The sequence below is a fragment of the Pteropus vampyrus genome, unplaced genomic scaffold, assembly GCF_000151845.1.
Source record: "Pteropus vampyrus isolate Shadow unplaced genomic scaffold, Pvam_2.0 Scaffold31, whole genome shotgun sequence".
Lineage (NCBI taxonomy): Eukaryota > Metazoa > Chordata > Mammalia > Chiroptera > Pteropodidae > Pteropus > Pteropus vampyrus.
In genome coordinates, this window is record NW_011888812.1 from 9,504,355 (window position 1) to 9,520,820 (window position 16,466).

Genomic DNA, 16,466 nt, shown 5'->3' on the forward strand with positions numbered 1-16,466 from the left:
CCCTGCATTCTCTGATCTCAATTCCCGGATACACAAGGAGCTGCCTTAAGTCTCCATGGCAACCACTGCCCCTGGCCTCCAAAGCCTCAAGCCAACCTTCCTTGCAGACCTCCATCTCCCAGAGAAAGGCATCTCAGTGGAAGAGACTTGGAGGTCTCATGCCGGGCTGCTTTGCCACAGCTTTTCTGGGGGTTGGGCCTCTCAGGCCTTCACTTTTTAAGCTAAAGGACACAGTCTGAGCCCCTTTCCAGGTCATGGCAAAGCCCCATGAGTCCCATCCACTTTCAGCACATACTTAGCGCCGGGTATGTGCCAGGCCCTGATTGACCCAGTACCATGACTGGCCACCTTCTAAGGGGTGGGGGAGACAGATTATAAACAGACAAGGTCAAATTTTTAGAAAAGTACTAGGAATAAGCCTAGGGATGCAGAAGTAGAAGCCAGCCTTGTGAGAATCTGAAGAATCCAGGCAGAAGGAACATCAAGGGTAAGTCCTAGGACAGGAAACTCAGGAGCAGCAGGAAACTGTCTGCAGGGTAGAGCCTGGGGAATAAGCCCAAGGGTGTTCTAACAGGTTACTTGGACCCTCTGGGGTAAGAAAATGCCTGTGTCACAGGACCGATGTGAGGGTTAACTGAGATGAGGCTTGGTGGAATCCGGCACAGGGCCTGGCACCGAGTGTACGCGCTCAATCAACCGTGGCTGTTGTTCACGGTCCAGAGCGCCCACCAACCCCTCCAGGGCCGAGGCCATGCTGGTGCCTGCTGTGGGGTTCGGGGGCGGGGGGGCATGGAAAGGAAGAGAGCCAGGCCGGCGTCTGGCAAAATCGCGGAGGTCTAGGCGAGCATAGGGGATCCCGGCCCTGCCCAGGCGACCCATGCCCCGCCAGTCTGTGAGGTCTCCTGCCAGTTCCTGGGCAGGAGGCAACCCTCTTAAGGCTGCTTTGTCCCAGCCGCGCCGGGTCGCGGGCAGGCCACGTGGAGCGTGGGTGGAGCAGACGCGAGGGCAGGGAGGAAAGCGGGGCTCAGGTGCTCACTGGCTCCAGGGCAGGTCTCGGCCGCCCCGCCTCCAGTCCTCTGAGCAGGTGTCTCCAATCCCCAGGGCCAGCATTCCAGCCCCCTCCCTCTTACTCTGGCAGTCCCTTTCAGCCCAGGCCCGGGGTCACGGCCCCTCTCACGGAGGGACGTTAAGGGGAGGCGGTGGGGCCCCAGAGCAGCGAAGAGGGGGATGGGCTCACAGCAGGTAGCGGGGACTGGGCCTTCCTGAGTGGCGGTTTCTCCCACGCCGCTTCCTCAAGCTATCCCGGGGGTTTCCTGGGTTCCTCCGGATATTGGGGGGAGGCCGTCGGATGGTGGGGCAGGGGCGGGGTCAGGCCCCCGGGGGGGTCTCCCCGCCCTTCGGGCTCAGCCAAGCGGAGGTGAAACCTGAACCCAGGTTGGGGGCGGAGCTGGCTCCTGCTCGGACGGGCCAGGCCTGCGCCTCCACCCCCTTTCCCAGCACCCTGGCCGGCTTCTGGAAGAGTAAGGTCCAGGTCCCTAAGTCGCTGGAGCAGGTGAGGTGGCAACTCAGCATAAGTGGGGACCGGGCAGCCGTCGGGCCCGGCCGCCCAAGGGCTGACCCTCCTCTCTCCCTCCTGGGTCTGTAGAGCCGGAGATGGAGCCAGCAGCCTGGGGGCGCGCCCCGCCCTGAGCGCCCCCGCAGGCGGCCATGCTGCCCCGAGGGCGCCCCCGGGCACTGGGGGCCGCCGCGCTGTTGCTGGTGCTGATTCTGATCGGATTCTTCCTGTTCGGCGGAGACCTGGAGTGTGAACGCCGTGAGCAGGGAGGCCCGGGATCCTTCCGTTGCTCGCTAACGCCACGTGTCCCCCCAGACGGAGACCTGCCGGCGGACCACGGGGGCTGCAACCGCTCCGACTGCGTCCCGCTTCGGCCGCTGCCTCCCAAGTGCGAGGTAGGTGCGCGCGGCCCCTGGCGGCGGGAACCCGGGGGGCCCCGCGGCCCCATCCTGGCCACCCAGGCACCTGTGGGAATCACACCTGGCGTCGTCGCTCCTGCACTGACCAGCCAGCTGGGGGCGCTTCGGGTTCATATCTCCCCTGCTCCCAGCCTCAGTTTCCCCATTTGTGAAACCAGGGGACTGGACTCTTGCTCCGCCCCAGCCCCCTACTCTCGTCTAGCTCGGATGACTTGTGGGACTACAAGTCCAGGCCCGCCCAACCATGGGTCCTCACGGCCTAGTGGAGGGGGTGCTGCTGGTGACCGTGTCTCCTCCTCAGCTTTTGCATGTGGCAATGGTGTGTGCGGGACATAACACCAGCCGGGATGTCATCACCCTGGTAAAGTCCATGCTCTTCTTCAGGTACAGCCAGGTGTTGGCGGTGGGGGTCCAAGAGTGGGGGAGGGGACAAAGTCTTGGGCAGGATTGAAAAATTGGTGTTTCCTCTTCTGAGCCTCATGGGGTGGGGCTTGCCCCATGTTATTACTTCTGGGCCCTATCAGCTTTGCTGCCCTGTCCTCCCCAAAGGAAAAACCCGCTGCACCTCCACTTGGTGACTGATGCAGTGGCCAGGAACATCCTGGAGACACTTTTCCACACATGGATGGTGCCGGCTGTCCGGGTCAGCTTCTATGATGCGGAAGAGCTCAAGGCAGGAGCCCTGGCCCTTCCGCCCTCCTCCCCAGCCTGCCCAGCCCTCTCCTTCCTCCCAGGGCGTGGGGGGTAGGGAGAGGAGAGGTTAGAGCTCCCTGGGACCCCCAGTTCCATCACACTTACTGAAGCTCGAATCCCTCACCTCTCCTGGGGCTCACCCCTTCTTCGCCCTTTGTCTCCCTGAGTATGTTCTGGCACTCACCACCAGGCTCCACCAGGCTCATGCTCTGTCCTTCCTGCCCAACAGCCTCAGGTCTCCTGGATCCCCAACAAGCACTACTCTGGCCTCTATGGGCTAATGAAGCTAGTGCTGCCCGGTGCCTTGCCGCCTGCCCTGGCCCGTGTTATTGTCCTAGATACGGATGTCACCTTCGCCTCCGACATTGCAGAACTCTGGGCACTCTTTGCTTATTTTTCTGGTGAGTGGCCTGGGACCCTGCCCCCACCGGCCCCTCTCCCTGGCCCATACGAGCACCCCTATGGCCTAGCCCTGAGCCGAGGTCCTGCGGCAACCTCAGGCAGCTCCCTCGTGCCCTCCTCTCCCAGACGAGCAGGTGATCGGTCTCGTGGAGAACCAGAGCGACTGGTACCTGGGCAACCTCTGGAGGAACCACAGGCCCTGGCCTGCCTTGGGCCGGGGATTTAACACAGGTGGGGATGGTGTGGGGAGGCAAGAGGGGTGGCCACTGGTCCCTGGGCCCCGGGGACTGGGCAGCGCACAAAATGCTAGGAAGCCCCCCAGACTTAGTGCTGTGGAAAGAACACTGGGAGAAGAGCCAGAAAACAGTTCCAGCCTTGGCCGTAGATGCTGGATGACTTTGGCAATAAAACTGCGCCTCAGTTTTCTCATCCATTAAATAGGGATTTTACCAGCCCCGGGACCACTGAGTGGGAGAAGATGGCTATGGAGGTGCTCCGTAAGCAGCACCTCCCCTTCACCCGCAAGAGGATTGTAGTCCATGCTCATGTCAGAAAATATCAATAAGCCTAAAAATAAGCAGGGGCTAGGTCATCCCAGGTGGGCATGACAACCTCTTCGTGAGCAGGTGTGATCCTCCTGCGGCTGGACCGGCTTCGGCAGGCTGGCTGGGAGCAGATGTGGAAGCTGACAGCTACGCAGGAGCTCCTCACGCTGCCTGCCACCTCGCTGGCCGACCAGGTCTGGGGAAGCCTTCTGGGGGGAGGGGGACAGGCTCAGGGCCAAGGTGAGATGGCTGTCTCTGCCCAGGACATCTTTAATGCCATAATCAAGAGGCACCCCGGGCTGGTGCTTCCCCTGCCTTGCATCTGGAATGTGCAGCTGTCAGACCACACGCTGGCTGAGCGCTGCTACTCAGAGGCAGCTGACCTCAAAGTGAGTCGGGGCGGGGGGCTAAGTGGGGGCGGTGGGCCCAGGATGGGGACCCCTTCCCCCACTCCCGCACCGACACCCTCCCGGGTCACAGGTGATCCACTGGAACTCACCGAAGAAGCTGCGTGTGAAGAACAAGCACGTGGAGTTCTTCCGCAACCTCCACTTGACCTTCCTGGAGTACAATGGGAACCTGCTGCGGAGAGAGCTCTTTGGGTGCCCCAGCCCACCCCCACCTGAGGCTGAGCAGGTGAGAGAGCCGCCTTCTCTTGTCATGGAAAGACTCTGCCCCGCTCTGCTCCCATTGGATCTAGTCTGGTCTTCTGGTCTGGGGACTTGCTCGCCCGCCCCAGCCCCCATCCTTCTCCCCTCGACTGTCTCAGTTGCAGCGGGCCCTGGCACATCTCAGCGAGGAGGACACCTGCCTTGAGTTCCGTCAGCAGCAGCTCACTGTGCACCGTGTGCATATCACCTTCCTGCCCCATGAGCCACCGCCCCCCCGGCCTCACGATGTCACCCTTGTGGCCCAGCTCTCCATGGACCGGTGAGGGTGCTGAAGGCAGCCCCAGAGAGCATGGCGTGGGCTGAGAGGAGGGTAGAAGGAAGAGGTCTCACTGCCCGATGCTTGAGGAGTTGCAGAGGTTGGAGACACTGGACATGGTGGAAGGAGCTGGGCTTGGGATCATTTGGGTACCCTCCGTAGTAGTGCGACCATGGGCGAGTCTTAATATCTCTGGCCCTGTCTCCTCATCTGTCAAAGGAGCAAGTACCCACCTGTGGGGTAGTTGTGAAGATTAAATAAGACTGCTCAAAAAGACACTTGAGGGGTGTCTGCAGTAGCTCCCTGGGCTGACTACCCCCCTCGCCGCAGGCTGCAGATGCTGGAAGCCCTGTGTAGGCACTGGCCGGGCCCCATGAGCCTGGCCTTGTACCTGACAGACGCAGAGGCCCAACAGTTCCTGCATTTCGTCGAGGCCTCGGCGGTGCTCTCTGCCCGGCAGGATGTGGCCTACCACGTGGTGTACCGTGAGGGTTCCCTCTACCCTATTAACCAGCTTCGCAACGTGGCCATGGCCCAGGCCCTCACGCCTTATGTCTTCCTCAGTGACATTGACCTTCTGCCTTCCTACTCCCTCTACGACTACCTCAGGTGGGCGGGAGAGGACGGTATATGGATGGGTGTGGACAGGGTCGCGGGTACCTGCAGGGCCCTAGGCGAGTGTATCCCTCCTTTCTGGGCCTCAGTGTCCCCTGTGAAATGGGGTTTGTATTACAGCCGGGGGTGAGACCACACCATTTCTCTGGGCTGCCGTGAGAGCGTAGGGGAGGCTGGGGCCTGCTTCCCACAGCAGCTCCACTCGTGTCGGTCTCCTAGTGGGCATCAGTGAGCTAGCTTTTGAAAGCCGGTCATAAAAGCAAGAGAATCACTGGGTCCAGTGCTGGAGACAGAGCCTTCTCTTGTCTCCTGTTCACGGTGCTCCCTCCTCAGGGCCTCCATTGAGCAGCTGGAGCTGGGCAGCGGGCGGAAGGCAGCTCTGGTGGTGCCAGCATTCGAGACCCTGCACTACCACTTCAGCTTCCCCAATTCCAAGGCCGAACTGCTGGCCTTGCTGGATGCTGGCTCTCTCTACACCTTCAGGTAGGAGAGGCCACCGCTCTGTCTCCCCGTTTTTCACACCATCCCCCACCACCCGTGAGCTCCTAGCCTCAGCCTGGCTCCCCGCCCTGTCCTGCTCCACAGATCTCACGAGTGGCCCCAGGGTTACGCGCCCACAGACTATGCCCGATGGCGGGAGGCTCAGGCCCCATACCGTGTGCAATGGGCAGCTGACTATGAGCCCTACGTGGTGGTGCCACGTGACTGCCCCCGCTACGATCCCCGCTTTGTGGGCTTTGGCTGGAACAAGGTGGCCCACATTGTGGAACTGGATGCACAGGTGAGGGGAATCCTTCCTGCCTCCAGCTTTGATTTGAATACCTCCAGACCCAGGATCACTACGTCTGGGTGAGGCACACTGCACCGGTAGGTGGCGCTGTTAGAAGTTCCACCTTCTTTAGAACCAAAATTGGCTGCCCTTTGGCCCTGGCTTTGGCTCTAAGAGGCTACTGGATAAGCCTGCTCCCCACCCCAGAGCTGTTCTACCCCCAGCCCAGGCAATGACCTTCCGTCTGCCCCCACCTCCGCAGGAGTATGAGCTCCTGGTGCTGCCAGAGGCCTTCACCATCCATCTGCCACACACCCCAAGCCCCGACATCTCCCGCTTCCGTTCCAGACCCACCTATCGTGATTGCCTGCAGATCCTCAAGGATGAGTTCCACCAGGACTTATCCCGCCACTATGGGGCTGCTGCCCTCAAATACCTCACTGCCCTGCAGCAGCCTGAGGCACCCCAAGGCTGAGCCTGCAGGAGGCACCCCTGCCCTTTGCCTTGGCTCACACCCCACAGACCCTGGAGCAACCGTGCCACTTCTCCTGCTCTGTTATTTAAATTATTTAAGGTCTCTGTGGGAAGGGCTGCAGTGGAGCATCTGTGAGGTGGGGCCTACAGGCCTCCCTTTGCTGCTATTGTATCTGAGGTCTAGTCTCCTTCTGCTCCAGCTGGTTTGGGGCTGGTTCTCCCATCCTCAATTATATATCCTTTTTTCATAATTAAAGTTTTAAAAGCTTTGTTGCATGTTCGTCCTGGTTTGGGGCACGAGGGCATCCATGAGGCCTGGGAGTTGCTGAGTCTTGCTGGAGTCACAGGGGGGCCCAGTTGCTCCCCCGGAGACCGGGACGACAGTGTGTCTTGCCCACCCTCCCTGGCCCCAAACCCAACACCATGAGGCTGAGAGACTTTATTTGGCTTTATTTAGTAAAATGTTAAAATAAATAAATACAAATTGATCAGCTGCTCTGTATCCCCCCACTCCCACCCCCTCAAAACAAAAATCAAACAAACAAAAACAAAAACTTTGAAGCACAAAACTCCAAATACAAGTTCTACCAAGACTGAAATCACAAAGGGCGCAGACGAGAGACAGGTTGGGGGCTGGCTGGCTCTTTGCTGCTCAGAGCTTGCTGACCTCTGGCTGCCCGTCCTGTCCTGCCTGACTGCAGCTTACCCTGGGCTGAGGACTCAGTGATGCTGGAGGGAGGGGCAGGGGGCCAAAGGCTGCCGTGGGGGACAGTGGAGTCCTCGGAGTTCGAGAAGAGCCTTGTGGAAAGGGAGAGCCAAGTGGGTTTTGGATTTGGGAGCCCTGCTCTCCCTTACAAGGGCTATTTTTAAGATTTCCACCATGGCTCTCTGGAGGGTTAACTCCTGGCTTCCTCCTCCTCACATTGTGGGAGGGCCAGAGGAATTTTCTCAGGGGCCACCCCCTGCCTTCTTGTCCAGGTGCTGACACTGAGGATGGCTGTAAGGGTGAGAATGGGCCTCCTGTTTCCTGCCAAGGGTGCCCAGCTGAGGGGTGGGGGTGAGGCCCACAGCCATTTACACAGAGCAAGGCTGCCTCCATCCAACAGAAGCCCTGGAATCTGGAGAACCCAAAGCCTGGAAAACATACCTGGGCCACCATCCATCCTACTACTCAGAAGAGCCTTTTGACCCTGGGGTAAAAGTCTCCTATTAAGCCCTTTGGATAAATAAGAAAGACCACACCCTAGAAGAGAGCGAAGGGAAGAAACCACTTTGGGCGTGTTGTGGGGTTGGGAGAGCCCAAGGAGGCTCTGCTGGCCCCAAGAGAGGAAGTGTCTGAGATGGCCAGAGAGGCGACTGCACAGAGACAGGTGAGCGGGAAATGTGGTCACCCTCATGGGAGAGGCACGAGGGAGCAATTTTGCCCATCCTCTCCGCCTGCTGAGCCTGAGCCAAGCAGCATCAGGGGCAGAGAGGCAGGCCTTGTAAGGAAAGCGGGCACTCAGGTGGTGCCAGCTGGAGGCTGCCATGACCATGTTGCTGGCCCCACAGGTCTCTCTACCAGGCGTAACCAGTAGGCTTGCGCTAAAGGGCCTGGTAAGGAAGGAAGCAAAACTCTGGATGAGCTCAGTAGAGGTGAAACAAGACCCAGCAGGCTCCAAGAAAGAAAAAGGACCTGTAGGCCATTGGCAAGAATGTGAGCTGAGCTGGGAAGATGACAGCAATGTGACTTCTCTGCCTCGAGGGCACAGCGCCTGAGCCACAGGACCGACAAGGGCCCCTTGATCAATGGCCAGGTGGGGAGCTTTCTAGTCCCAGACAGCTGCTACCTGGTCTCAGAAATGTCTGTCAGTGGCTAAACTTGGGTGTGGGGAAAGAACAGGAGGGAGGGAGAAGGAGGTGGAGGCAGCTCAGGTAGGGCAGTTATGAGTGTGTGTCACAGGCACCAGCAGGTCGGGGCGGACAGCGGATCTTCTCTCGTCAGGAGAGTGAAGGGAAAGGAGACCGAGTGACTAGAGCTCTTTCCTTGCAGTAAGGGGTGTTTTGGAATTTGGGTCCAGAATGTGGTTTTGGGGCAGGGTTGCATTTTATACTCCATACTAGCTGCCTCCCAAAACAGCTCATATCTGAACTTCGGGAAGAATCCATATCCCAATCTTGGGCAAGTTCAGAGTGTGACTGCTCACAGCAGTAGGCAAAACACCGATCAAATCCTAGCCCTGCCCCACCCCAAGAATCCTCAGGCATCTCCTTTCTGAGCGAAGGCCTCTAGTGATGATAGTTTCCCAACTTCTTTCAAGAAGGTAGGTACTGCGTGGCGAGCTCCAGGCTCTGGGCCCAGACAAGTCCAACAGGAGAGCTGAGACAGGGCCTACAGCCTGCCACTGGGCTCTGAACCTCTGCCAACTATTCCCCCAACTAGTCCAGGCATCTCCAAAGCTCCCTGACTAGACATAGCACCTTGGTTTCCGCACGAGGAAAGGGAGCTCTTCTCTGTCCTCCTCAGCCAGGGCCTGGCTCTGAGGCCCGTCAGCCGGCCACTCTTAATCCCCTTTTCTAATCTCCCCAGGAAGATGAGTATCCGGAAACAGTTGGTAGCAATGAGACATATTTAACCTAAGAAGTATCTCTGCGGCATTTACTTTCAGGATCCATCTTTGTCTCTCCGGGTCTAACTGGGCGAGGGAGAAACTAATGGGACCTTTTCTGCCCCTCCTAGACTCTGGCCATGAGGCAGCATGGGGTAGGCTGGGGTAGTGTCTCTGCTTTCCTCCTGTCAGCCAGGTACGCATTGGGCAAAGGACTCCAGCAGGAGCACGCGCACCTGACAAAATTTCCCACAAGGTGAGATGATAGAAATGGTCTGAACCTTTCAGAACCCTGGTTTTCTCAAGAAAGAGACAGACCAAGCCAAGGCAAGCTCCGTGATTCTAGCCACAGGTCACCCAGGAATCGCGTGGGTGGGAAAAGGAGAGCAAATTCCATCTCTGGTGCCTGGGACCAGCGGGCAGAGAAAGGGGCTGGATTTTCAGACCTCTCTTCAAAAGCAAGACAGACACAAAGGCCACCCTGGGGCTCTCCGTCTCAGAGACACCATGTACCCTCAAGACATCTTACTCCATCGTTCCTTCTAAGCACCAAGGGCTGATGTAGCTAGCCTGCCCCCTGCCCCCTCCCATGAAGGCCAGGGTGCATGGGCAGCAATGAGCTTCACTGGCCATGTCCTTCAGAGTTGTCCCCCAGGCACTCAAAATGCTGGTGGCAGAAAGACCGAGAGCAGCACCAAAGGAAAGGATCTCATTTAGGCACCAGCCTTTTGCTGTAGCGAAATCCGAGGGGACAGTGGGTAGGGCCCTGACACCATCCACACTCTACTGGGCTTCAAAACAGGAGCCCAGATCCCTGCACTGAGAGGAGAGGGCAGTCTTTTCTGAGGAGGGCAGAATGGGGGGACAGTTCCGTCCCTGCCCGGCCGGGCTGCAGCCTTCCAGAGGACAGAAATCGTGGAGACTAGCCCACCAGTTTGAGACACAAACACGGCAAAATGTCATCATGATCAGCAGGTTCTGTGCTAAAAAATTATAACTACACAGCATTTTCTCCAGTTCTGACACCTTTTTAATAGAAATCACTGTTTTTAGGAAACAAATAGCACTTTTGTAATTTTTTTACAATGTTTCTTACCTTGATCTTAATTTAAGTAACACTAGGAAGACCTCAATATCTTTTATTTTCCTTTTTAATTTAAAAAAAAGTTGCTGTTTTTTTCCCCAGATACAAAGATTTTTGCCCTTGCATAAAAAAACAGTGCCCCGAACGATGACACAAGGACTCACACAGACTCACTGGACCTCACTGACAGACACTATGACTCCTACCCTACCATGCAAGGTCTCAACTACCCTTAATCGGACTGTCAGCCTGAAAAACAGCTTTTCTATTCCTTATTTTAGTTTTTGTTACCAAAAAAGTAAAATAAAAAACAAAATAAAACTTTTTTAAAGAAAAAGGAACAAAAACAAAAATTAAAAAAAAAAAAAAAAAAAGGAACGTCTCCATTCAATTCACACACACCTGGGTCGCGTGCTGCTTCGCTCAGGATCTTCTCTTCTTATAAATATAGAAAAGGGATGGAGCTTGTTTTCAAGTAAAATCGCTGATCCACCTTTTGTCCTTCCTTGCCACACACACCCTTCGTCCCTGCCCTGGGCGGGGCCGGCTGAGCCCGCCTCGCTTGCTCTTGGAGAGGGACGGAACTGGATCATCCACGGGGATGCGCACCAATTTGCCAAAGCAGGGAAAGAGGCTCGGGAGTAGTGGGGGCGCCCACGGCGGGGGAGCGGGGTGCTCGGGAGAGGGACCCGGTGGCTGTTCTTGGTGTCCGTCTCGCCATGCACTGTGCCCCACCCCAGACCATAAGGAATACTGTTTATCTGATATACTCTTCCCACCCTGGCTCCCTCCCTTCCCCTCCCCATCCCTCCTCTGGGCACTGGGGTTGGTTAAATCTCGATTTCCTTTTTGGTTTTATAGTAGTGAAGGTTTAGAAACAGGAAAGCCCACACACTCTTTGGACTTGTCTTCTCTACCTAAACAAACGGCTCGGCAAATAAGGATCTGAAACCTGCTCTCCTCCCTCCGCCCGTCCCTGCTCCCCACCCAACGAAACAAAAACAAACCCATCGTGGCTGTGGAGGCTGCTGCAGGCACACACTGGTGTATAATAGAGAGAGTAAATATATTATTTCACTTGGCATGGTGCTGGCAAAGAACCTCCAGCTGGCACTATTTCATGTAACATGGTCCAATCTTTGCATGTACACACAGAATAAGAAGGATCAATTGGCAAACTCTGGTGCCACCTGGCACAAGCATCTTCTCTCTCTCTGGAACCAAAGAACCAAAAGAATTCTGTACTTTCCAGAAGAAATCCGGCTTTGCTTTTCTAGAGTCTTCAGTGTTTTGCTCTCCTTGCCGCCGGGATCCCGTGGCTTCTCCTAGCAGGGCTCTGTTATTTAGTCTCTTCCCCCTGGTTACAGTTCGCTGTGCAGCTCTGAGAGGGGGGGGAGGGCGCCGGCGTGGAGGTGGTGGCATTGGCAGGGGGGGTGCAGTCCGGGCCATTGGACATGGCCCCCACAGTGGCCTCAGAGTCTACAGGTTTGGAGAGGTCGATGCCATGGATGAGGCGAATCAGCTGTTTTACCTTCTCCAGGGAGCTGTGCATCTCCTTCTGCCGGGCCAGGATGGTGTTCTTCATTTCCATGCATTTCTGCAGCAAACAAGAAGGGCGGTGGCACTGAGCCTGCGGGTTCTCTGGCAGGCCCGGCAGCCTCTCCAGTAGGAGGATCCTCGCTGGCTGGTGTGCAGCCCAGACCTGCTGTGCCCCATGCCAGAGTGGGCGCTACTGCCCAAGAGGTGAGACAGAGGGGGCGAGTGACCGGTTTAAAAGCCAACTCTACTTGACACTAGGACTTAAAACCAAAGGTGAACCACCACTATGAAACTACAAAATAAAAGTCATTTTACAAAGTTCCTATGGCTGTGTTGAAGCTGGTTTGGGCAGGTTTCAGTGAGCTTCTGGTGTGCTAACAGGTGCTCATGTGCTCTGGACTGGACTGAGCTGTCCTGGATAGAAAACGAGCCAGGGGTTCCTGGGTTCAACTGGAGAGCCTACTAAAGACTACTCTGTCAGCAAGCCAGAATGTAGAGGCAGGGCCTGGGGCGGGACACCAATGTTTAAGAGAATCAAAAATGTCAGCCAACAGAGCCCCTTCTGCTTGGTCACTTGTAGTCTCTCACTCTTTGGCCCTCAGCCTCCCACACCTGTTGGCTCCTCTTCTAGGCAGGGAAAGAGATGTGAAAGTTGCATGCTGCGGGTAGTGTGGTGAGGAGAGGAAAGCAGGTGAATGGGACAGGACACAACCTAGTGCCTTTGAGGGCTGAGGTCACCTCACTCCAACAAGGGGCACCAATTCAACGGAAAAGAGCCTGCTCCTGGCAGGAGGAGCATCCGAATCCGTTGCAAATACGACCTTCCCACCTGGACAGGGCAGCCTGGGCGGTATTTACTTCCAATACTTGTCTCTAGAAACCCCTCTTCCTCAGGCTGGTCAGGAAAATCTGGAAATGCAATCAGCACGGTGTGGGAGAAAGGGTGGGAGGGAGGGGCCACGTGGATGGACCCGCTAGCTCAGGCAACTAGAAAGAATCACACGTGGGGACCTGGCCTGCGTGCCATGTCAGGAAAGGCTCCTCAAACCCACAGAGGAAGACATGAGGGCGGTTGCTACAGTGTTATAGCTGCTACTCCGTCTCTTCAGCCTGGAGACCGAAAATCCACTCAGGTCAAAGCCAAGAGGATATTCCAGAGCTTGGCTAAGGCACCACAGACCAAGTGGCCACCTGTACCTCAGAACCAACACTAACTGAAGGCAAACTTTCACCTGCCCAAGTTAACTGTGTTAATAAGCTGAAGGGGCTGAATCAGCCCTTGGGAGCCACATGCACTATAATGTACATGGAAGAGTCTGTATTTCTGTATCCATCACTGAAAGTATGAGGTTTACTTACACTTATAGAATTGCTGAGCTGTTTCACCTTTTGCTCTAGTTGTTCTCTTTCTTGTTTTAAATCTGAACTCCATTTAAGTAACTTCTGTTTCTCTTCTTCTTTTGCTGAAAAGAAAAAAAGGACCTGTTTTTAACAATAAATTCTTTGAAAAGGCCACTATGTTCCCCACGATTGCCAAAGATGATATTTTCCCCAAAGCTCCCCGAGCCCCACGGCCGACGCACAGAACCTGCTCACCTGGACTTTCCCTTGTACATGTACAGATACGCTAGAAAACTGTCACTGGCTTGGGCCTGGCTTTACACATACAAAATATACTCATTTTTCGTCCCCAAGAAAGTGCTACACGACCTTCATTTCATTCAGTAGCAAGCTTTTCATTTGTAACTAAATTTCTTTTTGAAAACAAACCAAATACTGCCTTCTAGGATTTTTTTTTTTTTTTAAACAAGGGAATATCACACAAAATGGGGTATGAATAATTCTTTACCTGCTTTGTAGGCAATATAAGAATGAACAATTGCTAAAGTTCCAGGCCATGGAATTGCTTCTTCCTTCTTCAGCATCTGAAAAGATTTTTAGAATTTTACCTTTAGGAGGAGGTATAAATACGCATCCCCTGTGTAATAACAAGCAGTGTAGCTACTGGCAGACAAAATCTAGGAAGGATTATGGTGGCAGGGCTGCAAAACCCTCATCTATAGTTTCTGGATTATAAAGTTCCAGACATCAGCCTGAGAGGATGAGGTACAATGCAGGAAGAGCCAAGCCAATTGAGCCCTGGCTTAGAAAGAGGCTGGGACTTGGCTGGACACTCCTATCTTTTCATATGTGCCACATGACCCCAACTACTCCCCACAGCCAGAACCACCAGCACAAGCTGCAAGTCTGCACAATGGGAGGAACCACTGAGAGTTCTGTCCTTGACCTGACATGGGCTGCTTGTCTCAATTTTCGCTTTTTATGTCTCTCAAAGACAGCCTGACCAAGGAAATTAAATATCTATCAGTTCCAAATACTAAAACATAACCTAGACTCCATGTGTAAAATTATCAGAGGGCCACAAGGCAGGAACTGGAAGAGAACAAAGAACTATCTCAACCACATCAGGGAGACACTAGGAAGAGGACCAAGATTAAAAGGGGAAAACCAGAATTCTCTCAAATCAGGATTCCAAAGAACTGAGCAGGATCCCAAAGTCTGCTCAGTTACTGAGTTTATTTATCTATTATTATACTTTGTCTACTTCCAAAAGAGACTTGAGACTAATTATAATAAAAACATGAAGATATATGGATAGCTGAGAAAAAGAAATCAGAAACTAAGCAGAGAAAGAAGGAAGAGGCTGAGATAGTTAATAATACAGTCGTGCGCCACATAATGTTTTGGTAATGACAGATGACCAAATATATGATGGTGTCTTCCTAAGATTATAATGGAGCCAAAAAACTCCTATTGCCTAGTGACATCATAGCCATTGTAACATCGTAGTGCAACACATCCCTCATGTGTTCATGGTGATGCTGGTGTAAACAAACCTACCCACTGTCAATTGTATAAAAATATAGCATACGAAATTATGTACAGTATGTAATATTTGATAATAAATGACAACATACTGGCTTATGTATTTATTATACTATACTACACTTATTATCATTACTTTACAGCAGCGGTCCCCAACCTTTTTGGCACCAGGGACCGGTGCATCTATGAGAATCTAATGCCTGATGATCTGAGGAGGAGCTGCAGTGGTGATGCTAGTGCTGGGGAGCGGCTGCAAATACATATGAAGCTTTACTTGCCCGCCTGCTGCTCAAACTCCTGCTGTGTGGCCCAGTTCCTAACAGGCCACAGACCAATACTAATCCCCTGCTTTAGAGTGTACTCTTTCCACTTATTAAAACAAAAAGTTTGCTGTAAAACAGTATGCTGTATTATACTGGCAGCAGCTTCATATGCCTTGTGTTTACTGAGTCTTGATGCACCATTTTCTCTTGTGCTGATTTAATCTCATGTTGTTTTGTTCAGTATACTCCTGCACAGGCTTGTAGCCTAGGAGCAACAGGCTACCTCACATAGCCTAGGTGTGCAGCAGGCTAGACCATCTAGGTGTGTGTAAGTGCACTCTATGTTTGTACAACAACAAAATCGCCCAAGGACGCATTGCTCAGAATGCATCCCCATCGTTAAGCAGCACATGACTGTGTTTGCCTTTCAAGTCCAGGAAATATTAAGATAGCACTTTATAGTTAGTTATCTGATCCTGATGACAACACAGATTACGAGTGAAACTTATTATTTGACTTAAACAATTAACGGAGCACTTTCATTCAAGGATTATATTTTCCAGAGTTTCAAAACCACATACTAGGTTTGGACTATTCTTAAGAGCATGAGGCAGAAAGCCTTAAGGATTTTGAAGGGTCAAGGTAATGAGAAGATAAGTCATTTCAAATAAAGGGAAGCAGTTAGGGTCCTGCCCCATCCGTACACGGAGTCACTGCCTTATAACTGTGACAGAACCTCTGAGTGGATGGATGCTGTGAGGGTCAGTGGTGTGCCGCAGACAGGGCAGAGGTGGCCCGGAGAACCACCAGGAAAGGGAAGAGGCCCCACCATTCCCTAGGTTAGAGGGGAAAGGAAGTCCTGTTGACTGTGTTGCCTTTCTCCTTGGCCCGCACCCTGCCTGGGCCCCTACGGTACCTGGTCCTGACATCTGGGACAGATCCACATGCCCTTGGGAATTGTTTTCAGAGGCGGGTCTAAGCAGTCCAGATGATACACACGGGAACATGTGTCACACATCAGCAGCTGACCACTTTTTCTGCAAACACTGCAAAAATCCTCATGGATATCACCCTATGAAATTTAGAGGAAAGGTAAGAGAAAGGACAAAAAGATAAAATGTGAATGTTAACATGCACATTCTGGATATGTATAAATGTTTTAGGACAATTAGCTGTGTCCCCTCTAACATGTTACGAGAGGATTCATGGAAGTAGAATTACCAATGGCACAAGCCCCCACCTGCCCCATATGGCAAAGGTTCCCTGGTCAGGGGCAATATTCTTAATTTTAAAGTAGACTTTATAGGAAAGCTCTGCAGTCATCTAAGCCAAAATTAATTTTACAGGTGATAGCTCAGCATTTATTATGTTTTGGCAGAGTCCAACCCACATATCAGAAAGTTTAAAGACATTAAAATCTGTGCATCAAAGTGTCTACAATATTATACAAACAATCCTTATTACCTATCATTTTTGGAAGGAATTTAGAAGGATTGGGAAAGAAAACAGACAAGAAATGGAATTTTACTAAACTCTTGCTCAGGGAGAAAAAAATACAGTCAAAGTTCAAAAGGGAAAAGATTAAGTCAGGATCAAATTAAACTCACATGAGCTTTCTAATATGAAGAATTTAAAAAGCCAAAGCAACAGCTGACAATGTTCTCTCTTAAAACAAGTATTTGGCATTTGCTGTTCAATGGACCATTC

At 53.3% G+C, this 16,466-nt stretch overlaps 2 protein-coding genes across 28 annotated transcripts in view; one reads left to right on the top strand and one right to left on the bottom strand.

Annotated features, from left to right (window-relative positions):
• The first annotated feature begins 1,315 nt into the window (after positions 1 to 1,315).
• LARGE2 (LARGE xylosyl- and glucuronyltransferase 2) lies at positions 1,316 to 6,675 on the top strand. 16 transcript variants are annotated; one of them, XM_023528703.1, is made up of 14 exons: positions 1,323 to 1,552; positions 1,646 to 1,950; positions 2,276 to 2,358; positions 2,524 to 2,647; positions 2,897 to 3,068; positions 3,196 to 3,300; positions 3,696 to 3,808; positions 3,878 to 4,003; positions 4,095 to 4,250; positions 4,384 to 4,544; positions 4,872 to 5,215; positions 5,490 to 5,639; positions 5,742 to 5,937; positions 6,188 to 6,675. In XM_023528703.1, the coding sequence occupies exons 2-14, from the start codon at positions 1,708 to 1,710 to the stop codon at positions 6,648 to 6,650; spliced, it is 2,436 nt and encodes an 811-aa protein (XP_023384471.1). In that variant the 5' UTR covers positions 1,323 to 1,552; positions 1,646 to 1,707; the 3' UTR covers positions 6,651 to 6,675. The 16 variants fall into 16 exon arrangements, with proteins under 16 accessions (XP_023384476.1, XP_023384480.1, XP_023384470.1 ...); XM_011356884.2 differs by having other exon boundaries at positions 1,330 to 1,552; positions 4,872 to 5,150; positions 6,188 to 6,530; XM_023528702.1 differs by having other exon boundaries at positions 1,318 to 1,552; positions 3,696 to 4,003; positions 4,390 to 4,544.
• Positions 6,676 to 9,994: 3,319 nt separating this feature from the next.
• PHF21A (PHD finger protein 21A) overlaps positions 9,995 to 16,466 on the bottom strand; it is a 154,294-nt gene continuing 147,822 nt past the window's right edge. For 6 of the 12 annotated variants that reach the window (XM_023528717.1, XM_011356897.2, XM_023528719.1 and 3 more), the window contains 4 exons: positions 15,676 to 15,831; positions 13,460 to 13,535; positions 12,970 to 13,073; positions 9,995 to 11,668 (listed from right to left, as the gene is read on the bottom strand). In XM_023528717.1, the coding sequence (XP_023384485.1) occupies positions 11,411 to 11,668; positions 12,970 to 13,073; positions 13,460 to 13,535; positions 15,676 to 15,831 (594 nt within the window). In that variant the 3' untranslated portion in view covers positions 9,995 to 11,410. The remainder of the gene's footprint in view (positions 11,669 to 12,969; positions 13,074 to 13,459; positions 13,536 to 15,675; positions 15,832 to 16,466) is intronic. The other 6 variants (XM_023528716.1, XM_011356899.2, XM_011356898.2 and 3 more) reach the window with 2 other exon arrangements.